The sequence below is a fragment of the Haemorhous mexicanus genome, chromosome 12 (genome assembly GCF_027477595.1).
Source record: "Haemorhous mexicanus isolate bHaeMex1 chromosome 12, bHaeMex1.pri, whole genome shotgun sequence".
Classification (NCBI taxonomy): domain Eukaryota; kingdom Metazoa; phylum Chordata; class Aves; order Passeriformes; family Fringillidae; genus Haemorhous; species Haemorhous mexicanus.
The window spans coordinates 14,424,236-14,449,670 of NC_082352.1; the positions used below are offsets into that span (position 1 = coordinate 14,424,236).

At 46.2% G+C, this 25,435-nt stretch overlaps 1 protein-coding gene across 2 annotated transcripts in view; it reads left to right on the plus strand.

The window, feature by feature from the left end:
- The window catches only part of GNAO1 (G protein subunit alpha o1), a 142,262-nt gene that overhangs the window by 43,095 nt on the left and 73,732 nt on the right, over window positions 1-25,435 (plus strand). For both annotated transcript variants that reach the window (XM_059857187.1, XM_059857188.1), the window contains exon 3: window positions 6,065-6,206. In XM_059857187.1, the coding sequence (XP_059713170.1) occupies window positions 6,065-6,206 (142 nt within the window). The remainder of the gene's footprint in view (window positions 1-6,064; window positions 6,207-25,435) is intronic.

Genomic DNA, 25,435 nt, shown 5'->3' on the forward strand with positions numbered 1-25,435 from the left:
TTTTGTGATATGTGTTTGTTCCAGGATTCCTCATATAAAATCCACCTTGGGTTAGTCTATACCAGAAACGTGAATGTACTGATGGGACTCAACAGCCTGAGCAAAAATGTGTTTGTGGGCAAATTCTCTGTTGTCCCTGCAATGCCACCTCCCTTCTGCCATGGCCCTCCCTTTTACACAGTATTTTACACCCACCAGCATCATCTCACACACTTTGCATTGTCCCACAGTGTTGTGTGGTCTTGGAACACTGCACTGACCTGAGCTTTCCTGAGGTGGAAGGAGATGGTGCTGAGGAGCTCAGAGCCGCCCAGGCTGGAGGGAACCTGCGGGTGCCACCCAGGGTGGTGCCACTGCCTGCCCCGACTAGCTCAGTGCCCCAGAGCCCTGAGAGCTGAAACTCCTTGCCAAGGCACAGGGCTCTGTAGGAAAGCTGTGCAATGACCTTTTCATTCCTTAATTTGTCCAGGTGAAGGTGAGGAGCAGGTCTGCTTTTATAGGAACTGGACTGTTCATTTGTAAGGTATTTGCTTGCGATACACTTTGAGTATAATAATCTCCTGGTGATTTCTTGCCTGGTTTTCTTCAAACAAATCACTGTAATTGTGGGGATGTGCATTGATATGGGAAAACTTCATTCAGCTGGAAACATCTTGCTGATTGAAAGTAAATCATCTTAGGTAAAACAGAAACAGTATGGGTTTTATTTTCTCTGGTAAGCAGTTGGAAGTTTATAAGTACGTCTTTCACAGTGATGCAGACAGTTTGAAGCCACACAAAGGTCCCTGAATTTTGCAGGAAATATTTCAGAGGCATTGGCTTGAGGTTTTGGAGTGATGACAAAGGGCAGGAGACAAGACAGGGCTGTGTCAGTTGGGGCATGAGAACCTGCATGTGAAGCTGTAAAAAGAATGAAGGCTGCTGAGCACTGGAAGCAAGAGGGGGTGTCCACAAATCTCCACTGCTGAGCATACCACTCCCTCCCTCTGGCACAGAAAGGACAAGTTTAGGAAGGCTAAATGCCTTCAGGTCAGCCATGTTGAAGGAAATTCTTAGTACATACTTATAGGCGCCATCTCAGGAATACAAACACTTCTCCTTGAGAGCTCTTGGAAGGCAGGTGAGGCACCAGAAGACAGGGAAAAAATGTAAACATGGTGCCTCTCTCTAAATATAGAGGGAAAAAAGAGGAGTAAGAATTATAGACCAGTCAACTTCTAGAAGCTTTCAAGAGAATTGAACTATCAATCATGTAATTTGCAACCACCCAGAAGATAAAAAGGGAGATGAGTGACATACAGCATGGATTATACAAAATTAGGCATGTTAAACTAGTCTCATTTGATTTCTCAGTAGAAGTAGGAGAGCAATAGTTGGTGCCATATCTCGATTTTAGGAAGGGTTTGTCAGCATTCCACTGGATTTTTAAAAAGTAACCTGGAAAAATGGTGCAGATAAACCCATTGGAGGTCTTAGACAAAAATGGGTGAGTAGCACAACTCATTCCCAAAATATACAGTTATCAGTGTCTTGTGGTCAGAGCAGAGGATTCTGTCAGCCAGGAATCCTCTGGGGTCTGTGTCAATTTCTTTCTAAATTTTCATCGGTGAAGAATGGATGGAAATACATCATTACTTATCCCTGGCAGTGATATGGAGCTGGTAGAGGGGCTTCAGCACATCAGAGGAAAAACTTTGCAGCTTCAAATGATCTTGGCAGGTTGGAGATGTGAGGACTGGGTCTAGTCTGGGGCACTGCGCCTCAAAGAGAAGAGGAGGACCTGCTTGAGAAGGTGTAGGGAAGTGTCAGTGTGTTGACTGAAGCAGGCTCAGGTTGGAAGGGCTGGAAGGAAAGCACCAGAATAGCTTGGCTGGAACTGATGTATGGGAATGGTGATGACTGTAGCCTCTGCTCCAGGAAGTTTTCAGGATGATGGGCAAGTATTTCCCCCAGGAGTGACCTGGGCAAAGTGGCTCCTTGGTGGAATCAGCCCCAGCTGAGCTGCAGCCCCAGTGCACCGGCGGGCTCTGCTCAGAGCACTGTCCCACAGCCACAGGGGCCGTGGTGTCCGCAGGGGCAGGCGCAGAATCATCGCTGGCTTTGCCCTCTTGGTGCAGTGGTTGGGTAGTGAAAGGCTGAAGGCACATAAGTGCTTTGTTGAACGGAAGACAAAGCAAGCTGCCACGCAGAATGCACCCCCTGTTTCCAAGTATTTAATTTATTTTGTAATTAAGCAATAATTGCTGAGGCACTGGGCATTTCTTCAGGATTAATGACTTGCTGGGGGATGGCAGAAGATCTGATCTGCGGTGCAACCATTTTCTCCAGCAAATACCTGCTTGTTACTGCCATTCTGAAATGAGTACAACAACACAGCCTGCCAACATATGGGTTTTGCTGTTAGCAGCTGAGGGATGGGGAGCAGGCATTAATGGCTACCTTAGGCAATCAGGTTGCTTCAGTTGTCTCTCACCATTCCATTCAGAGCACAGTGTTTTATTAGTCACTTGGTGAATGAAATGGCTTTTTAATTGCTCAGAATCACTTTTTAAAATTACAACACTTTCTCCCCCCTCTGCAGCCCCTGGGAATCCTCTTAAATCCCTTTTCTTCCTTTGCCCTGGAGAGAACCAGTTCTAGTGTGGTAAAGAGGAACCTGCCTGCAGCAGTTTCCTTTGTAATTCGGACACTGGGAAAAATATATGCCATTTAGAAAACAAAGGATTCACATTTTTGGTGCTGAAAACCCTCTGCTCCCATAATTTGCAGGTTGATTGAGTAGTAGCCTAAACCTGTAAAGACTTTACAGTCTTGGTGTGTTGCTCACTTCTGTTAGTTCTTACACCTGTATGTTTTAATGGTCACGCTCACTACAGCACACAGACCCCACTGCTTCTTGTGTCCTGTGGCACCAGGAGCTGGCTCAAGCCATGTCCTGTAGCAAGATATCTCCCAGGAGTAATGTTGGAGCTTTAAATGTCTTCCAGACAGTAAAGCACGACAGCAGGTGAGAAGAAAGGTGTATCCCAAACAGGTGAGTGGCAGAATGAATGTTTCCAAAGCACCGTGAAAAAAGCTGCTGCAGGATTGGAGCCCTCACACTGCCAAGGCAAGCAAATGGAGAAACGCCTGTGAAAAGCATGTAGGACAATAAACCAGTTCACAGTGTCCTAGCAGGCTTTGGATCAGGAGTCAGGGGGGATCTGCTCACTCAAATATTAGGGAATGTGCTGACTGCATGATTGATTAATCCATAGGTACTTCCCACAGCAAAACTTCCATACTGGCATCCAAAGTGCTGCTTTCAGTCTTCATGGCTGCCTTCTAGAGAGCTTTCACACAGGAACAATCAGGATGTTTTTTCTCTGCCCCCTTTAAAAGTGTCAGTTTTACTTCTGTGTTTGAATACAGCAGCACTGCTGCCCAGCCACAATGTGTTCACTGAGGGATCCCAGAGCCACTCTCCATCCCTTAATTCTGCCCCTTCAGCACAAGGATCCCTGTTACTCAATAGGGAACTTACTGGCTTGGAGTATTTAGAAGTGAAAATGTCAGTAATCAGCTTCATGGCACAAAGCTAAAAATGGTTTAAACTCTGAAGAACACCAGAAACCAAAGCTCACCTCTTTCCCCATACAGCTGTTCAGCCCTGTTTGCCTTCTGAATTCCTGAGTTGATGTCTGTCAGTAAAAGCCAGACACAAATCCTGCCCAAGCTGTGGGCATCACTCCCGTCTCCTCCATCCTGACCAACAGCTGGACCAAACAAATTTCAGCAGCATCCTCTTGAGGCCATTACACTGCCCCTTGTGCCTGTCCTCACCCTTTCTTCCCCCCCTTATGTTTCCTTCTCTTAGTTGCTCAAAGCCCAGCATTTAATCTTGCTTGCCCCAAAATCCAGCCATGAGCCAACCAGCCAGAAAAAATGAATTATTCCTGGTGATGCTTTTATGAGCTGCCTGCCTGCCTCCCATGGGACCCCTGCTCTGCTGTGCTCTGTGCTGTCACGCTCAGAGCTGGGAGGAAGAGCTGCTGTACAGTCTCTCTTGAATTCAATCAGAACTGATGCAGATCCTTTTGCTTTGTGCCACCCATAACTCTTTGTGTGGACTGCTCTTTTTGGCAAAGAAGACATTTCCCAGAAGTTCAGCAACTTGTCTGAGTAACAGTAAATGATCCATGAGAACCAGTGCTGATACATGGCTCTGCTGCCCCACCTCCTTCCCATCACTCAAATGCTATTGTTCCAAACCTCACCATGATCACTGGATTCACAGGAAATAAAAGCAACAGAGTACAAGATCTGCTGTTGCCCATAACTCCATTAAAATCAAAACAAGCCATTGAAATTTTTTGGGCAAATTTTCAAGTCTGGATTTACTAAGTCGGAAAGATTTTCATCCACCCCTGTTCTCCTCAGCTTAGGTGAGGGGAGCTAGCAGTGCCCTGGGCTGTTTCCAGCACACCAGCACCATTTGCCTTTGCTGGAGGGTACCCAAGCAGAGGGCTCTGCCCAGTTCCTCAGATCAGTAGCTTAAAAATATCCTGATCACCAGGATTCAAATCAATTGATTCAAATCAATTGATTTGAATTATTGTCTGTCTGAGGCTGTCTTTGCTTGTAGTCATGTTTTTCCAGGACTCAGGGGATGTTGAGCAGCTCCTCCCAGGAGCTCAGTGTTCAGTGTTGAGTAAGCAAAAGTTGAGGTGGGGACAGCAGAGAGTCAGTCACTTGTGCTAGAAAACCTTTTTGTGAGCTTCACATCAGGGGAAGGAGATCTCTGTTTTGGTCAGCATGTTTCTACCAGCCTTGTTCTTCGTGTAGTCATCTGTTATTAACTCTGGGCTGGCATCCAGCCCCACTCTCCATCCCAGCACTGTATCTATTGCAAGCTCACAGTGTGAGCTAGTGCTCCCTCTGTCCCAGGGGATGCCAGAACTTGTCGGGACCTTTGATGTTGTGTCTCTGATTTAGAAAAAAAAGGAATCAAAAATCCTATTACAGAAAGGGTGCTAGGTTTTATCAGAGACCAGATCTGTTACTGAAGGACCCTCTGTTGTCCAGTGACATCTGAGGATGAGCAAACAAGGATTTCATTTTAGCTAAGCAGATCATCCTCTCTTCCAACATTAAAGACATAACTTATGTCTTTACTGGGAAGAATTATTGTCAAGCACAATTAGTTCTGCAAATCCTAGTTGTTTCTGGAGACATAACCAGACTTAGTTCTGGAGTTACTTAGAGATGAATAAATTACAGGGGTCAGTCTTCTGACCTAAGCAAGGGACTGCAATAACTTGCTCCATCAAATAGTTCCTTTGCATAGTTTAATGGAGACCAATGCACAGAGCATCCAGCACACCAAGCTGGTAGGACTCTGGGTCACACTTCCATCTTGCTTGGGGAAGGGATAACATAACATGCCTTGAGGCAAAAAAAATCTCGGCAATTATTCTAAAGGAGAGAGAAGGAGGAAGGAAGAAGTGTGGAGGGTGAGTACTTTAAGTGCTTCTTAACTAAGGGACTTCTGCCCTCTGTGCCTGAGTCCCTGTGTGTACAGGGGTATTTCAACTCTGGTTCCTTTTGTAAGGTACTCCAGAAGTTACTACTACTGAAAGGACTAGACAAGAACTAGAGGGTTTCTAGCACTTGTTCCAGTGGTTAAGATCTGATCTGATGGTCATTTGTCCATGTTGAACATATTTCCATAGACCTTGACTGGGAAGGTAATGTAGGACCTGGAAACCTCCCCCCTGTGACTGCTGACCGTGTGAACATGGGGTGCTCCAAACTTCAACATTTGCAGTTCATTTGGGAAGGAGGTACCATATGCACCAACTGTGCACAAAACCTTCTTGATAGAGAGCAAAAGGGATGCTAATTCCAGCACTGGGCTCAGACACACTACTGGTGAACAATCAGAAAGGTTTAAAAAGAAATGCTGACTAAATTAAGCGAATCAAGCCTGCAGATGTGCTCTTCAGAAGAGCACAGCTGTCTTTTAAATGTCTCTCCCACTGAAATTATATTCTCAAGAGTTTTTTGTCCTTTGCTTTTTCCTCAGGATCATCCATGAGGATGGCTTCTCTGGAGAAGATGTGAAGCAGTACAAGCCAGTGGTCTACAGCAACACTATACAGTCCCTGGCAGCTATTGTCCGTGCCATGGACACCCTGGGCATTGAGTACGGCGATAAGGAACGACGGGTGAGTGAAAACCACTGCTGCCTGGGTGCAGACACTCCACACCAGGAACAGGAGGCACTTGCACAATCTCTGCCTTGGAGGGATAAGGAGGGAGGGGAGACTTACATCACTGCTGTGTGCCTCCTGCACATGCATTTTGTACAACAGAGATGCAATTGCATGTGATGTGCCATTTGTACACTTAGACTGGGAATTGTAGCCCTGGGGACCACTGTGTCACAAAAGGCACAATCTCTCATGCCCTGGCTCTAGTCAGGTCAGGCAAGAAAAATAATCTGTTGTCTAGGGACAGCCTAGACAGATCTACTGGTAGATTTGAGAAAACAGTGAGAACATGTGTCCTGTCTCCTGTGCACGTGCTGGACACACAGGCTGCATGGACTGCTGAATCAAGGAGAAGTCTTGCTGCCATTCAAAGCCCTTCCACCAGCCTGCTAATGTAGGAAAGCTTTTAGGATTACCTTCATCGGGGCTTGATTGGCTTCTACTCACACATCCCCCATTTAAGTGTACTCAAACAGCAATTTCAGTTGCAAACAAGGGGATGTATTACTTCAGCAAGGTTGGTATGGACAGGCTCTTAGGCAGCAGCATTGGCATCTGTCTTATCAGAACAGCTACGTGATCCTTGGCAGCCTTCTTGTACCACACACCTAGGCCATCCAGTCCTTTTACAGTTGCTAGTCTGTGATTACTTTTACCAGCTCCCTATTTTTAAACAGTGGCTCCTCTGTGAGGTGCCCCTGCCAGCCTCTGCCTTGCATTTCTGGCTCAGACCAAGCCCACACAGAGGAACTCAGAGCCCTAGAGTGGGATCAAAACCACTCTTTTTGCATGCTGCAATCCCAGAGAAGGTAAAACTACCTGATTTCACTGGAAATAAAATAATTTCAAATTAAAGACCTGGTAAAGGCAAAGTCCTATATGCCAGTGAGTTTGTCATGACTATTTTTGGGTAGCTATCAAATGACAGATGTACAACATACTCCAAACTCCTTATCTGAGTGTTGATAATAAAAGCATTCACTAGAAGGGATGCCAAAATCCTGCTGTGGTGTTACTGTATGAGAAGGTACCTTATTTCTCCCAGTCAGAAAGAGGTACTTTGATTTCTTTGCATCTAGGGATTTTCCCGTAGGAACTCTAAATCCTGGAGACATTTCCATCCCAAACGTGGAGATGATGCCATAATGGAGTTCTTGTGAGCTTGCCGAGAACTAATGCTGATGGCTTTCCAACTGAATACATTAATCTGTTGATTACTCAGTGACTCAGCTCTCAGCAAGGCAACGTATCTCGCTCAGCTAAAACCTATGCCTAGGAAAACAGAAACAACTCATTCTCCATGTCTGATAAATAGTCTGTGGCAGACAGCTTTAAAATGTATTTATTTTTTTTTTTTAAACACCTAAAGTCCTAATTTGAGGAGGGAAAACTCATCACTGCTTTAGTGCCAGGCCTGGCACAGTACAGGGGGTGGAGGAGGAGAGCTGTTATCAGGACTGCCAGGAACAAGAGGTGGAGTTCTGAGCTGAACAAAATGTTGTGTCCGTTCATATTCCTGTGGAAAAGATGCCAAATGTTCCTAGGGTTGTACAATAACTCAGGCTGGAGAGGAGCTCTGGAGGTGTGGAGCCCAACCCCTGCTCAGGTAAAGTCTAAGGTCAAACCAGGTTGCTCAGGGCTCTACCCAGCTGGGGTAAAAATCATTCAAGGATGGAGACTTCAGACCCTCTTTGGGCACCCTGCTCCACTGCTCTTACAGTCCTCATGATAGAAAATTTCTCCTTATGTCGAGTGTGAACCACTGTTCTTTCAATTTATGCTTTATGGCAGTAGAGATCTTGTATTATTCTTTGCAAAGTAAAAAGTAAGTTTGATTAAGTTCTCTCTAGCCTTGTTTCCCCTAAGATGTAGTTCTGGAGGAATTACTTCTGTCTTCCAATGGTGTCATGCTGACTGTGTGAGACAAGCCTGCCAAAACCACTATAAACCAAACCACTGTCTGGGAGGGTGGTCTGGTGTATCTGTTCCCTTCATAGATGGCAGAAATATTTCTTCATCCAGCAGCAGACAAAGGAAAAGGAAACCAAGAGGAAAAGGGAAACTAAGAGAAGGAAATCTAGTCTCTCAGGCTGTGATCTTCCACTTGCTCTTTTCTCTTAGGCAAAGAAAGTTGCTGGTATTAGTATGAAATAGCATTTATTTTAATCTTACAAAGAAGCACATGGCTTCTGCTGCCCTGCTTTTGTTATTAATGCACAGCTGCTAAAAAGAGAGGCCATTAAACAGGCGATTTGTTGAGTATTATGCTACGTGGTTCATCCCTTTTCAGGCAAAGCTCTTCTATTTTAAAAGTCATTCCTCAGCCAAGGGTTTCCAATACAAATCTTTTAGTGGGGGATTTTTCCCTACTCATCGCTTAAGCCCCCAAGAGAAGGGAGCTCAGGAAGGGGAGCCAAGGCTGTGGCTGCTCCAGCCTGATTCAGCAGCAGGGAAGGAGGGGACTTGGGCCGAGGACAGGTTTTCCCCAGAGACCACTTGGCTATTATTGCTTCCCCCATCTCACTTTCTGGGAGATCATCTGCACCCGTATCCCTTCTAAATGGTACTTTGACCATGATCAAAGCAAAAAACCCTCCCCTACTTAGTAAATGCATGTTGTTATTGACAAGAAAATAACCAAATCCTCTATTTTTCTCTTGCCCATTATTGTACCTCCAGTATTTAGTCTAATAGAAGTGAAAAGACCAGGGGAAGACTAAACCCCCTTGCTTTTGGCAGTCAAAGCGAGATCAGTGTAGGAAATAGGACTAAAAAGACAAAATAAATCACAGAAAGCATATGCTCCAGGTCTTGCTGACCCTCTCTGCTGATAAGGACTTGTCCCCAGGTCGAGAACAAAACAGCCTAAGTGTCAGATTTCACTTTAATGTGTGATCCTTGTCCAGGGTAGCAGGTTTTCTTGCAGCTTTGCCCAGCTCACGAAAGGTTCATGGCCTGTGGGCAGCACCCAGATCCTTGTTTTGTGACCTTCAGCAGGGGAGGCAGGAGCACATCATGCCAGCTCACAGCACATTATCACTGTGCACAGCATGGAAGGCCAGGCTGAAACTCCAGAAAAGCTGTGCAAGTGCAAAGGCACAAATGCTTCATGTGTTACAAGAGGGTGGGCAGAAAAGGAGCAGTCAGTGAGGAAGCAGGAGCCAGCTGCAGGAGAAGTGGCATCTGTGGGTGTTGCTCATCTCCAGGGCCACCACTGCCCAGGTGGATCCCTGACAAGACAAGGGGCTACACACAGGAAGAGAGGCTGAGGCTTAGTCTGGCCTGCCTACTCAGGACTCTCCAGCTGGTCTGTAGGGCACTACTCAGTCCTTACCTTGATAATCAGATTAACAGGCAGGAAAGAGTCAGGCTGTAACATGTAGCCTGTGGATTAAATGGTCCTCTAAAGTGCAAATGTATTAATAAAACAAGCTCCTCACTGATTCCATTTCAGTGTACTCAGGCAGAGGAAATGGGAAATGGAGGTTTGAAACCAGGAATCTAGAAGTCAGTCCAAGTGTTTGGAAAGGATCAAGCAGGAAGGGCAGGGTAAGGATGGATTTTCATATCTCTGTCTGAAAATCTGGTTCTGAAGACTGGCTTCGGAAACCCCAGCCAGAAGAAGCATAAGGTCTCTTCCTCTGTGGGTTAATGCTCACCCCAGAACCCGCTTGGAAATGCAGACTTGCAACCCCACTTTGGTGAAATGCCAGAGCTGCAGCCAGGCTGGGGGACCTGGAGGGGTGTCTTCAGGTTGGATTGGATCCAGGCTGCAGTGGGCATCCTGCCCTGTGCAGGCTGGTATGAAAGCAGCTGTAAAACATGCTCATATTTTCATAAACCAGACAAAAACAGACTGAAATTGTTCAGAAAGTACTCGACAGAGAATGCAAATATCAGTTGCATGGCTCAGATCCAAGTGTTTGAGGTGAGAGGTCACAGGTTTAGCACTTTGGGTCCAGAAGTGGCAGGCAGTGATCTTCACATCGAACTTTTCCCCAGTGTGAGTCTGGACATGTCTCTGCTTCAGCTATGAACGGGAAAACTAAAAAGCTGACGAAATGTTAAAATATTTCTATTGGAATTTTTTTTTCTTTTGGACTTTGTAGCAAAATGTGTCTGTGGTGACCTTCTGCTCTGTATGGTCTGCAACTCCTGAACTGAGAGCCAAACAAAAATGTGCTGGGACATTTTAAAATACTGTCTAGTAGCCTTGAAAAAAACCCTTCTGTAGTGTAATTGAACAGCCCACCTGGGGCAGCTGGCAAAGAGGTCCGTGTCAAATCTGCTTCTGAACAGAGAGGTGCTTGTAGAAACCTGGTGCCTCCAGCCCCTTCCCTTCTGCACATGCCAAAAGGGGATTTTAGGAGCTGCCCTCTTCCTCTTGTTCTTGCTTGGCGGTGGCAGGAGCAAAGTCACAGCCACTGTCACCTGCTGTCTTCCAGGTGCTGGAGGGGAGCAGTGTGGGGGAGGATCTCTCTTTCATAAGATCTGCTCTGCATATCTGGCTTTTTGTACTTGTCAGCTCAAGATATTGTGCTACGTCATTTGAGTCAGGTATCTGTTTAGACCAGCTGGCTCCTACTGTGTCCCCAACCCAAGATTTCTCAGAAATGCAAAAAGGCTGCTAATAACTTCAGGGAGGGCAGGTGAGGTTAATCAGGCACTGCTATGCTGGTAGGAAGCCTCCCTTGGCTACCTGGGTGATCTAGGGGATGGACACAGGATTCCTGGACTTCTGTTGCTTGACTGAGGATGCAGGCAGTCCTTGCTGGTCTGCTGTTGTAAGTGATAGGAGCTTAGGGCTGCTTTGTAGAAGAGCAGGGTGGAGTGGAAGAGAAGGGAAAATGGAATAAAGAGGTGGCACTAGACATGCCATTTTTTACCTGGTCTCAGCATTTGTCTGCATATCCAGACAATGTCTTCTTGCAACAGTCACAGCTCACATATAATCATATTTGCTGTACTGTGTCAGACCCAGTACAAATACCCAAGTAAGACTCCAGGACAAATATTTCAGCCTGTCCTTCATAAAGGTCTGTCACTTTTCCATTAAGGCTGCAGCCATCTTTCTCACCCACCTCCCTCTTGGTCTTTCTACAAGGCACAGTTCAGTTGCCATTATTCATGTTTCTGAGGGGTGGGGAACAAATACAGGGCAGGGCATTTCTTGAGAGGTGGGAAACATGAAACAGAGAGGAAAGCACTTGTTATTGTCACAGCCTGCCTTGTTGCCAGGGAGATGCTTGGCTCATTCAAGAAACGCTTGTGGTTGCCAGCCGAGATGGCCAATGTATTTGGAATCTTTGCTGCAAAATGAGGGTGTGGGAGAAAGAGGGAGACAGCAAAGAACAAGGGAAAGCCCAGAGTAAGCTCTGCCTGTGCAGTCACAGGGCATGACCCACATGCCTCATGGCACCATCTCTGGAGTCTCTCTAAACAAAGCAGCAGTTTCTTCATCCCACCAATATATTTTCCTCCTTTGAAAACCCCTTGAGCCCCTGGAAATACAAGATCTTTCCTAATAAATGATAGCACTAAATTACAGCAGAGCACAAAGGCAGTTTATGATAGCACTTTGTGCCGGCTGAAAGAGTTTGGAACAGTCTACTTCCATGCCTTTGCTCTGCTGCTTAGGGAGAGTCAAACTCTGTCATAACCAGAAGGGATCCCAGGCAAGTCAGCTAAGACCTGTGGCTGGACCTGGGAGACCTTGCTTTGCAGCAGCAGCAGCAACAGTACAGCCTGGCTCTGGGCTCCTGCAGAGCTGAAGTCATGATCATCAAGTCTATAACATACAGTGATCTTCACATGGCAAAAAAGATCCCCCAGAACCAGTGTCTGCTTTGCTGTACTCATGCTGCTAATAAAGATAGGGATCAGAAATGAGAACAAGCTGCTGGAAACACGTCATGGCCAGAAAACGTCGTAGTAACAGTAGAAACAGCTGGATGCTCTAGGCAAGCGACTGAACCACATGGCCAGGGCTGCACCAGAGGCTATACCAGTAACCTTTCTTTCAGCAGAAGACTGTTAATCACTCACAAGGGCTCTAAAAAGCCACACTTCCCCAGTGTGGCCCAATGTACCAGTTTTAGTTAAAATTCCTGAAGAATGAAAGAGACCTCTTGAAATGGATCCAGAGGGAGGCAGGGAGAGTGGGTGGCAGTCGCGTAGCGCGTTGGAAACCCGTGTGGTGTGGAAGGAGGCCCGCTGGAAGGTGCCACCTTGCTGAGCAGTGATGTGCCAGTTTGATGTTTTTCACATTGGTCCTGTTTCAGCATGAGATCCGTGGTGTTGGCATGGCAACCCTCACTCTAAAGTAAACACTGGATCTGCTTTTTGGGTTCTCCTGGACATGGATGGTGAATGGGCAGCAGTCAAGAGACAGGGTGGTTCACCTGGTCTTCCAGTCCCTCTGTGCAGTCAGAAATCTGTTCCTAAGAAACACATTTCTGGGGGAAAAAAGTATTGTGAAGCACTTCAGCATCATTTCTCAGAGAGCCAGATGAGAACAAGAGATGTGGTCACACCTTAAAATGCCACCAGATCTGTTTCTTTGGTGAACACTTGGCATCAGCCAGGCACTGTAGGTTGGTGATACTTGCTGTCCGTGCTGCCTTCCTAATTCTGAGATGAGTCTTATAGCTAAATGTCCTACAAAAGCACTGGCCAGAACAGATTCCTTCAATTAAAACTAGCCTTTTAATTTTCTTTTGAAGAAAATCAGAAGATTAAGAGATGTCTCAGGGGATCATTGATAAGAGAGAGACCACAGTCACCTCCTTCCAGCTCCACGCTCCAGACTGAGTCTAATCACATCTTTCACCACCTCAAGAAGGCTTTAAAGAAGGCAGTGCCAGAGTATTCCCAGAGAAATACAGTGAGAGGACAAGGCAGCAGTCACTGGTGCTGGGAGAGGGACTTAAAGTCAGGGATGACCTTGGGCTCAAAGTGCTTTCCATCTTCTCTCCATGGTATCAGGAGAGATCAGGGCAGTCTGCACTTGAAGGACTACCCATCCCTTTGGGATTAGAGGAGTGTAGTGGTAAGAGAGGTCTGAGGACATTTGTGTATGGGAGGATCAGTGAAAATAGAAAATACCCAACAGGTAATTTTTAACTTATGGCTATTGCCTTCCTCTTCAGCCAACTACCAGCAGAAAAGCATTTGTGATGAGTTCTCCTGGCATTGTCTGCTCCCTGGGTGGTGGAAGGCACAGCCTCATCAGGTGCAAATTGATCTCTAGAGATGTTAGTTTTTTCACGGTGCTTCTGCTGTCAACTGCCATTTCAGGCTTGATTTCTGAGGAATTAACAACCCTAGTCCTCCAAAACATCCTTGAAAAGGATCCTGACCTCCTCTAAGATTGTCCAACACCCCTGTTCACCTGTGAAAATGCAGACCCTGTGCCACAGGGAGATGAGACTTCCCTCTGCCATGTGTGCAAGCTCTCTCTTTTCACTGAGAGAGGGATGTATTTTTCCTCCATGAGCTTTATGTATTTGATAGTGATTTTTTGGGTGATGCAGGGAATATTTTTAGTTTGAAAAGAAGAAACCCCACCCATTCCTGTTCCTTGGAAGAAAGGCTGCCTGCCTTCCCCTGTATTTATTATACCTGAGATTTGTTATTCAAATTCAGCCCCAGTTAGGGCTGTCAGGGCCATGGTGTGACAAGGAAAAGGCACAGAGGTGAGGGTGAGGCAGACAGGGGACTGTAACATTTGTGGCAAATTAATGAGGGGTGGAGTGCTGCTTTCCATCCCCATAAGATAGTGATGGAAGACAGCTTCTCTGGAAGCCCCTTGAAAGCACCAGAGTGGGACAGCACAAAAGACAAACTGTTCAAAAACATTTGGCAGATGGAGCCGAGCCCTGAGAAGGGGAAAACCTTGTTCCTTGAAAAGAGGCTTCCTGGCAGCTCCTGGGTCTAGGGTCAGGAGAGAGATGGCTGCACACCCCATTCACTCCTTCTTGGTGGATGGCACAGCCAGGCCAAGGCAGATTCCATCTTCTCAGAAGGGGCTCAGCACAGCCACTCCCCACAGAGCAGGTGGCAGTGGCCTTGCCCTGGGTGGCATCTGCTGTTGGTGAACACAGGCAGATGCTGTCTGTCCTTCACAGAGGCACTGAAGTTAAACCCTGGCATGGCAGAGGCTTCAAAGGTGTGCTACTGCCTGCATGGGTGATCAGACACTTGCTGAAGTCCTTCCAGAAAGTCACCACCACGTCTGAGACTGAAGTTCAGGTTGCATCTGGCCACAGCCTTGCACAGGCAGGATGCTGCCTTCAGGTATGATTGCAAGTCAGCTCTCCAAGCAGCAATTGCAGATAACTACTAACTACTCAGCACATTTCAAATACATGTCAGTTATTAAGTAGATTTATTTCCATCTCTTCTGGGAAATGTTGGGAGGCACTGCTGAGTCACACTGCTTACTCACCAGTTTTAGGAATGCCATTAAAAATATTTATTTTCCACATGCCTTCTATGATGTTCCTATTATTTGAATATTTCCAGATGTAAAATAAAAACATTTGTGTAGGGTATTCCTGGTCTTAAACAGATCTCTGATGCATAACTCACAAAAAGGCATAAAACAAGGGATCTATCCCTTGGCTTTGTTGTATGATGCTTTTTCTGGGATGGTGGTGAGGGGTAATGTTAGCTCCAAAATGGGAGGAGCACAGGCAGGCTGGGCTTGACACAGCTTGGGATGGAGGAAGGAGAGTATGAACAGCTGCTTTGTTGTGACCAAACACGTGGGAGAGGAGGCACACAGAACATGGAACTTGTTCCTTGCTTACAGCAGATGCTCACAAACTCAGGGCTTTTTTTATTCTGCCGTGCTCTGCTCTGGCCAGAGACCCCAAAACAATGCAGCCCCCAAGGGACATGATGTCAGGTGCCCTCGCAGGAGCACCAGGTCCAAGGGCACACTGAACCCAGGTGCTTGGCCACCTCGCACTCTGTGAGAGCAGGTTTCACTGTCAGCTTCAGCAGGGAGGTGTGAGAAGGCCTTGCTGACAGCCCACTCCCTTCACACCCTGGGATGAACCCAGACAAGGGGACACACTGGAGCAGAGGAGCCATTTCATGGCCTGTAGCTGTGAAGTCTCGTCCTTCCAAAAGAGGAATTTTGCTGAGCTGGACACAGGGCTCCCAGCTGATTGCTGCCCTTAGGGAAGATAAAATGTGCCCATGCTGTGCCCAAGCCCCACACCACCCAAGGGAAACCTGTCCGTCCAAAGGGAGCAGCTGCTTCTCGTAGGCTGGATCAGCTGAGGGTGCTGTGGCTGCCTTCCCTCACAGAGAGGCACAGTGGGGTGGTGGCACCTCAAACTTGTCCCTTGCACTGCATCAATCATGGGGATGGCAGAATGTCTGCCACACATGAAGACTTTATTACCCAAATACAGGTTTTACTGAGGCTATTAATCAGTATTGTGTACCTTGGTAATAACTGATTAAAGATACCACAAGGGAACTCATTTAATGCTGTAATTACTGCTTTGACCTCAGTATCACTCACTGAATCTGATGTGAGAGTGCCTGGCAGTGCAGCACGGACCAGCCTCACCCAGGGCTGCAGGAGCTCTTTGAATGTCATCTGAAAGATGCCATTCACCTGGGTCAGAATTGCTGTGGCAGGTGACTGGGTGGAGGCTGTGCCTTCCACCACCCAGGGAGCAGACAATGCCAGGAGAACTCATCACAAGTGCTTTTCTGCTGGTAGTTGGCTGAAGAGGAAGGCAATAGCCATAAGTTAAAAATTGTTCCATTGAAAGGAAGGAAAGAGTCAAGCTCCAAATGAAGGTTAGAAACAACAAAGCCTCAAGATCTGCTGTGAAACAGTATCATTTTGCACCTTGGCAATGTTTAGCCTTGTGTTCAAAGTCAGAGAGAAAATGTGGAGGGAAAAAGCGCAGGATATGTGAATTAGCCTGTGTCTGCTTTGGGGTTTTTGATAGCGAGTCACTGTGGGCCCAGGACAGCTCATCCTTCCCCAGCAGAGACCCACATCAGCGTCACGTCACCCCGGCAGCGCTCCAGGCAGCAGCACATCCCTTCCGAGTGTCAAAACCCACTCAGGAGCCAAAGAAAATCTCACCCACAGGCTTTGAACACATTTCTTCCTTTTTGCTGTGCTTCTCGTTTTCCAGGGCTGTAGGAGTTTCTGGTTTGCCACACATTGTATCTGTGTTGACGGTGAGACTGTTGCTAGATACTTTTCCCTGACTAAGAAATAATTCCCCTAGGTTGGCTATGTATAATTAAGTCCTCATTTGCCTACAGATTGGTTTAAGACTAGATTAACTCCATTGATTAGGGGGGAATTACTCTTGATTTACACTGAGATGGTGGGAATGGAGACTCAAGTGACACAGAGGAGCAATCCTACAGTAAATGCTCAGGGTAGCTACATGGTTGTCACTCACCTTTCTGTATTTGGAACCTCCCTGGGCAGATGTTTGTTCTTTTATGTGAAGGGGGGGTACTAAGTCAATCTTACATGCTGAATACACCTTAGAGATGTTTGGTTGGGCATTCAGGTTGTATGGTCATGTGTTGAATACAACCCTGTTACTCCTTAGTTAGTCTGACAGTAGAACTGGAGCAAGACTGTCCTCCAGAGAAATTGTTCTGGTTCAATGAGGTTTTACCAGTAGGGATGGGAGGGGACTGTACTGCACAGAGGAAAAGAAGCATCCAGCAACAAGAGAGGATACAAACAGAATTACATCTTTAAAATAACCCTTTACATGTTTGGGAAGGAAAAAGGGTCCCATCCTGCTCCCTTCTAACTGCTAGGATCTGCTGTGCTCCAGAGGAGAAACCTCAGTGCCCAGTGCTCCTCAGGAAGGGCACAGCAGGACACAGCCATGCTCACTCCCCTTGGATCATAGCTCGGCCCTGCTCCCACCCTGTCTCTGCACTTGCCATCAAAGCCAAGCAAAAGGAGGCAGTGGCAGAGAAGTAGAGTTTTCTGAGTCCAGGAAAGTGTTTGGCTTGCCAATTTTACTGTGTTTTTATTTAAAATTGTAAGAGCTTTTAGTGCTGGTAGATGATATTACAGGCAATAAAAGATTTTTTTTCTGAGAAGAAAGAGGTGCCAGTAGACACCATCCAGTGAGTTTGAGTTAGTTCTGTAAAGTTACAAATTAATTTCCAAGTGAGGAGCAGGTCTCATGTCTGTTTCTCCCTTCCAAATGTCATGCCATTTGTGTAGTTTTTTTCTTTTCTACAGGGCAGGTTTGCAACACAGCCTATCTGGAGGTGTGGTGTGACATTGTGGATGCCAAAGACAGAGGAATTTTAAGCTAGTTTTTCCTCACCACCTCACCAGCACCTTAGCCAAAGGTCTCACAGCCATTTTTCTTCCAGCTTTTATTCTTTGTAATTGCTGTTATTGGTCCTATAAGCTTTAGAAAGCTTTTCTCTTGCCAAGTTCCTCCACCACGGGCATGTTTCTAACTGGTGATATCTGTGTCATCCTCATTTGAGTTCCTTGGTTTTGAATAGGCTTCTGTCAACTCCAGCTGCCCTCAATGCACATTGCAGGCAGCTTCCACCAGGATGGACACCTTTTGCAAGAAAGTTCAAGTTCTGCATCTCATAGCTGCTGTGGTTTTTGAGTCTTCCCATGCTCTCTTCCACTCATGAGATCGTTAACCCAGGAAATGGCACAAGGTTAAATCTGCTGCCTGCAGTTGGGGCGTGCATGCTGCTGTTGTAGCTTTCTTCATTTAACTTGCTCCAGAGGCAAAAGTCATACCAAGGCTGAAAAGACCATATTCAGCATTACAGTGGATTGTGAGCCAAGTTCAGGCAGGTCTTGTGACCAGTGAGTAGGCAAAAATCCTTGTTTCCTCAACTTTCTCTTCAGGAACAGAACCTTGGGGAAGGCTCTAGGGTGATTTGTAGCAGCATGTAAGGCTCTGCAGGGCTGAGCTTTTGGATCAGATGATCTTTATCTTGTTGCAGACCAAGTGCTGAGCATCTTCTATTTCCTGTTGGTGATGCAAGCAAAAAATTTACACCTTTGAAACAATCCCACCTTAAAGCCCTGCACGGTGTACCAGGAGGAGGAAGACTGTCCTCCAGCATGAGGATTCTGAGCAATTTCAGCATCAAAGCTCCCCAGGCCATGATGTTTCAGAAACCAAGACACACCAGACCCAAACCACAGCTGTGCTTATTTCAGTCGTCTATGCACAGCCATTGAATCAGCTTAAAAGCCACCTCTTGGGGTGACACCCCTTTTCTGGCTCTCCTCCTCCTGTTGCTGAACAAGCTGTAGGGTGCAAAGCCTGGCCTGCTCATGAAGTGTCTGGGCTCAGTGTCCCCCAGCTGCCTTTAACCACAACCAGACAAGCCACCACACAGACACCTCTGACTGTCCTTCCCCAGGCACTGCTGCACAGCACAGCAAGGAGTGAGCCATGCCCACCACATTCCAAATTACCAGAAAGCATGATCAACTGATACATTTGTAAAAAGAAGAAAGATGATGAGGAAAGAGCTGCTAAATGGTAATTCACACAGGCAGCAGAAGATCTGACCTGCCCTGTCACCATTAATCATCTGTCCCCTAAAATCCTGGGCAGGCTAGACCCCCTTCTGGGGTTACACTGCTTGCCAGCACACATTTTCAGCTTCATATCTCCAGGCTGATCCAAGACCACAAAGGATGGAGTGAACAGGGTATTGCCCCGTGTCCTTTTCTCCTTTGCCATCAACTTTGCAAAGAAAGTATGGACAGCAAATAAACAGTAAAGGCTGATGGGAAGGGGAAGCCTATCAGTCCACACTATCATTATCTGACTTGCCTTGAAATCCTCCAAGAGATTGCCAGAAATTAGTTCCAGTGCTCAAGAGTCTTCAGTGACCCTTTAGGAAGAAAACTGAGCTCAGGAGCCAACTCCACCACAAAGCACCAGCTCTCTGCAAGCCCAACTCCTGATGTAAACAGATGTTTTCCCCATCAGCCCCTGCAAACCCTGTTATACATGTCAGGCAGCACCAGAACACCATGCAGTTCTAAGCCCTTTTGTGTAAGAAGCTGGAGGGAAATGCCTGGGATTGGAAAGAATGAGTCCAGCAAGTTCCTTGAGCCAGAAAAATCAGATTTCGCTTCATACTGACTATGCAGCTCCTAGTTCAGACCACGAGTTACTGATCAGTTTGCTACACTCAAACCACAAAGGAGGTTTAGCAGTGCCAGGGCAGTTTCCAGTTTGTCCCTAATCTGAACTGCATTCTTCTCTTGGCTGTTCTGGAGAGGAGGGATCATCTATGGGCCAAAGAGTGGGGCCTCATCAGGTGAACAGAGGCAATGCTGACTTCACTCTGATCTTCCTCGCTGGACCAGACAGCTCCTCTCCTTCGGGGAGGAGCTGGGGTAAGTATCACTGCTTCCTCTCAAGGCAAGTGGCAGGATTCAGATACTTGAGCTTTGCTCAGGTATCCTCTGCAAATGGCAGCCCGAGCCCAGGCATGCCCAGGGAGACACCAACTTCATTTCTGGTTCCTCTCAGTTGGCCTGGAAAAGGAGTCTGCTAATGAAAAGTGCCCATTAATGCCTGTGATTAAGGTGGTAGCAGTGAGAGATTAAATTCTTACAGAGCCACAGAGACTTGAGGGTTACCATAGTTCTGGGCTTGAACCGGGCATCACAATGTTGTGTGAAACAACTTGCTGAACCACCAGCGTCTTTGTGCAGACACAGAAAATTACAGCTGTAAATCCAGGGCAGCTGAAGCAGTGACCAGCACCTAAATCTGAATGGACAAATGCTAGGAGCAGTCAGAAATAAAGGGCTTGATGTGTGGAAGGAAAGGAGATTCAATTTCATGTGCAGGACCACCAGCAAAGATCCTTAGATGGTTGTTTGCAGCTCTTACAGGAAAGAAAGGGGCAGTAGATTCTAGCTGAATGCTAAATAGAATAGCAAGTAGTGGAGTCATAAACGTAGCATCTCTGTAACTGCAAAAGGTTGTTCTAAAGGTCAGATCTGCATGTACTCTCCTAGCTCTGTGAACAGCTATTCCTTTCATCCACAAGTTGAGCTTTTGGCTGGGACAGGCTGAAATAAACAGGGCTAAAGCTGTCCCATCCGTTATCGCTGGGAATGGCTTGGCTCCAAGAGCAGGCTCTGCCTCTGCAGATACAACACACAACATGGCAGGGAGCAACCTGAGAGGGCAGATGGCTCACGTGGACCGTCCTCACCACCAAGCCTTCATCCCTGGGCTTCAAAATGCTGCAGTGCCCCTCTGCGGAGAGAGGGCACGGCCGCTGTGCTCACTGCCAGCACACCCTGAGCACAGACCTGCTGGTCAGCACCCCTGTGGAAGCACAGGCAGGAGCCAGAAGCCTTTTGTTCTGTACACACTGCCCGAGGCTGTTTATCTGGAATCGGGCCTCTTTTTCCACCCTCTAAGGTGAGATGTCAGGAAAGAAACACAGGCAGGCCTGCCTGCATATTTTCTCTCTCTCATACCAAGTCAAAACCAAAGTGCCCCACAGTCCTGGTGGCACACACATACGGGCTGACAGCCACTCTGCACAGAATAGCCAGACAAGGCTAGGGGTAATCCAACCCTGCTTTTCCCATGCTTTTATCAATGTCCTTCCGTTGTGGGGGCAATAAGGCACTTTATTGGCAACTAAGAAACAAAACTAAACCAGATCAGTTTACCAAATGTCAGACAGAGTTGGTATGTCTCACAGAAATGATGCCAGGACACTGAGATGGCAGCACAGGGAATCCCTGGGCATTCATTCAGGAATAGAGGTCCTGTAGCAAACACAGTGCCACAGGGGAAGGGCACAGTTCCTTTGGGACTGCCACCATCTCCAAAGCAGCCATCCTGCCTTCTTCACACATCAGTCCAGGGGTGCTGGAGCCAGCCAGCTCTGAGACACCTGTCTCAGCAAAGCCATTTCTATCTTAACGTGTAGATGGAGGAAGGCAGATACCTTTGCAGGCTGTACTAAACCTCAGCAGCCTATACAGTGAGGTTCTGCTGCCACCACCATATCCAGGTGCTCCAGAGAGAAAATCCTCAAACAGGTAATAAAAACATACACATTATGAACAGAACATTAGGTCCAGGAACCCTCTGTATCAACAGCTTCTAGGCTGATACAGGTGAAGGACATTGAGAGATGATTCCTCAGTGAAAGCAGCTCATCTTCAAGCAAAAACTTTAAAAATGTTGTCAACAACTCCTTATTCTCTACCCAGAAGAAAACATAAGCTGAAATACTTACTTTGGGCACGTGGAACCACAGAAACTAATATTTGCTGTCCTGGGAAACAGCTATCCAGGGCTACCCAGGGCTAACCAGAGCCATAAAGTGCTCTGGTTTCTGGGGAAAGAGTTGATCCTATAATACTCTATTGCATTGCAGGTTTCAAGAAGCAACTTTTTGTGGTTCTGTCTTGCTGTTCTATTTATAACCAGCTTACACAGAATAAAAAGTGTATAATTCACAGTGCTTTCTAATTAGATGTTGTAACTACAATCCTATTTCACGCCACTCTAATTTGTTCCATCACAGTATTTTTGAGTTTTGTATTAACCATATCATGCAGAGCAAACTCTTCAAGGGTTTGAAGCCAGCATTGTGCACCACTTTGATTTGTACATAAAGCTGATGTGAGTCCACATGGCAACATCCCATCATGGTGTCTGAAATACCAGGATTAAAAAACACTGTTGAAGCTCTGTCCAAAGTCAGGACTTGCTTAGTCCAAAGCATGGCAACTCAGAGCAAGCTTGCCAGGCTAGAGGAGATTTTGCAATCCCAGTCACTTCTGACCTTTCTGAAAGGACTGAATTTTGAAGAGTCCATATTTGGTAGATCTCCAGACCAATCTACATCAAAGTTTGTGGCTGACATTTAGATCTCTAAAAATGGAAATGGGCCTTTGCCACTTGAGCTTCAAGATTATTCATAGTAGAAAGAAAGATCTTGGGAGTAACTGGACTAATGTAGTTAAGCAAGCATGATGGGATTAGCACAGGACAGGATTAGACATTCCCCTTTAACACACTGGCATCTGGAATAGCAGAAGAGGTGTGGGCTGGTTCTCTATGAATTGTAAGTGACTGTTTGTATGACTGTTCACCCTGTCTGTGCAGAAGTGATAACCACTTTGGATCATTAGGAAACTCTGTTGCAGGTATGAACACCAAAGACTTGTTAAATGCAGTGGCAAAATCAGCCACAGAAAGTTTTTCCGTGCATGTTTTAACCTTAGATCACTGGTTTGCTCTTTGCAAGTGTTTATTAAAAAAAAAAAAAACACCAAAAAAACCCACTTGGTATTTTCAGATGTTCTCAGCTATCTGTTTAGCTTAAGAGTTCCAACTTCAGAAAAACAACCATTTCTAAAAATGCTCTCTATCTGCCTTTGCCTCCACCTCTTTCTTGGAGACTGAAACCTTTGAAATCCTGCAGATGTGTGTTAATACAGCAAAATTGGTCTTGTCAAGCTTCTATGTTAAAGAGCAGCAGCTCCAGGTTAGAGCTTTCCTTAGGTGAGCTACTGGAAGAAAACAGCTGGAAGGTGCCAAAGAAGTGTCTCTCCCTTTTCCCCCTCTTCTCCCAGCCCTCCCTGGCCCAGCCACACCGGGCACACACATCCCCATGCACAGGGCCAATCCTCAGCCTGAGCACATCCAGCTCCCTTGGAGTCAATCTGGCCCCAGGGCTTGTTTTGGTATTTTACAACAGAACAAATAGAGCAACATTTCATAACGTTCTAATGAGGCACATTGAGGAATGCCCAGGAGACAGAGACAATATCAGTGTTCCTTGGCACACAGAGAAAATCAAAGGCATTTGTTTCTTATCTGAAATGTCAATCTGTGTTCCTTTCAGTGGTGGGCAGACATTTTTATAGTGTAGGTTCCTGGAAATACTCAGATGTCACTGTCAGTGCGTTCTAAGAGCAGTGTTTATTTTCAGATGTACCTATAAAAACTGAGACTGAAGCACAGAAATATTTAGAGCCATTACGGGATTATTAGGTTTTGAGTAGTGGTTTGCACTCTGTATGGCCCCAAAAAACCTAACATTTGTGGACCTGTTCTTCTTTCATTGAATAGGAATTTTATCACTGGCTTGAGAAAGCCCTAGTGAGAGAGGAGTCTTTGCTCAAGAAATTGCCCAGGTTAGAGCCACCCAGCAGAGATCAGACTAAAAAGACACCAACTGCATCTGGCCGGGCATTGAGGAAACACCATCTCTCCTGTTGGAGTGAACATTTGGGAGCAGCTGGTTTGGATCTCTGCTTGGAATGTCAGAACTTAAACCAGTGCCATTAAGAGGCATCACTGCTGCTCATGCCACTGTGCTACTGCACAGCCCAGCTCACGGGCCTGGGATCTGCCAGTGTCACATCATGTCCCAGTATCAGCCCCTTCCTGGGAGCTGGCAGGGTCCACATCTGACAGCCAAGGACAGCCCTCGAGCACTATCATCACCCTCCTGCCTGTCTTCTGTGTCATGACATTTGCTAAAGTTCCATCTGCAATCCCAACAGTGCCTTTAGAGGATCAGAGAATGACAATATCAGCTGGAAGGGGCCCATAAGGCTCATCACATCCAACATCCTGCTCCTCACAGGACCACCTAAAACTAAATTAAGTTAATAAGAATATGCTGTTCATTCTGTCAAGCTTGATATTTGTTTTAAAGTTTGGACCCTCCTTAAACATTTCCCACTTCTCTAGCCCTGGTAACCAGACACATACCCCAAAGGCAAAGTACTGATGGTAGAGGATTGTCTCTCTCTTTTCCACCTTTTCCCCTTTGGAGTCTATCTCAGGCCCATGCTGGGATGGGAACTGGGACCAGTACTGGACACATTTGCTGAGAGGAGCTGACAGCAGGTGACCTCAGCTGTGTCACTTCAGCTTCAGGCTCAGAAGGCTCTTGAGATCTGCCCCTTGAGAAAGCAGCAGAGACAGCCTGGGCTCCATCTCATTGCCCTCCCTGGCAGAGGGGCATTTGCCACTCTGGGGTAGCTGCTGTTACAGGTGAAATGGGAGCGTTTGCTGCCATCTGAGTCTCAAAGGGATGGACATATCCAGGTTGCTGATCAGAAAGAGGGAAGATTCAAAGCCCAGGGAGGCTGAGCTGACCTACACTTCAGAACGACCAAAACCATCATCTTAAAACCCATGGACAGCAAATGCTGCTGTTTTATTAAGAAGCCTGGCAATTGGAAGGTATTACCCCATTAAAGGAAGTACATCTCCTGCAAAAAACATTTCTGAGCAAGTAATGCCGTTCTGCTAAGGCTGACCTTCTCATTCGGATCTGGGAAGCAAGTATGTTTATAATCTCACTGCTGAGAAATTTAATGTTATCCTGTTCATTCTACTCATTCTGGAAGCCCGATTAGGCATAAGAGAACAAGAATGTTTCTTCTTTTTAATAACAATTTTTCTAATTGTCATTATTTAAATAAAAACAGAGATGAAATAGCCCCCCACCCTTCTCCCCTCCCCCATCAAAGCCAAAACGACCTCACTTAGGTCAGATAGGTTCATTGTGGTTTCTCCAATTAAAAAGCTATCATCCATCAGGATTGTAATTATTCATCCATCAAGACTCTCTCAGCCAAAAAGCTTGTAAAAATGAACACCCTTCTGTTATTTTTGAGGACACGCAGGCTGTTCCACAAGATCAGCTCATGCCCACTATTTCAGAATGCCTCTGCAAGAGATTGAAAAAAAGGGGAAAAGTGGTTAAAAAAAGCAATTCAGACATTAACAATGTCATGGCAACAGCAAATTAGAGCCTCAAAAGCAGAGCTCAGCTTGAGAAGGTTTAGGGAGTCACTGCACTGCAGGACTGAATGAAATATTCAGCGCATAAAAGAGATCCCCAAATGTTTTTTGTATTTGGGATAATGACACCAAGCTGACTGCTATTTATGTATACTTTTGCCTCACCATCGATTTTTTTTGCCACAAGAGATTTTAAAATAGTATACTTGTCAGGTAATGGTAGGTCTGTTCTGATTCTTGGGGAACTTTGGCATTTTAAGTGTAATCCTAAACACCAGCTTTTCCTCGAGCAGAAAGTTGCTGTTATAGGAAAAATTTATAGGAGAAAAATTGAGCATTTGGGGAAAAGTTACCCAGCAAGAGGTTTTGCTT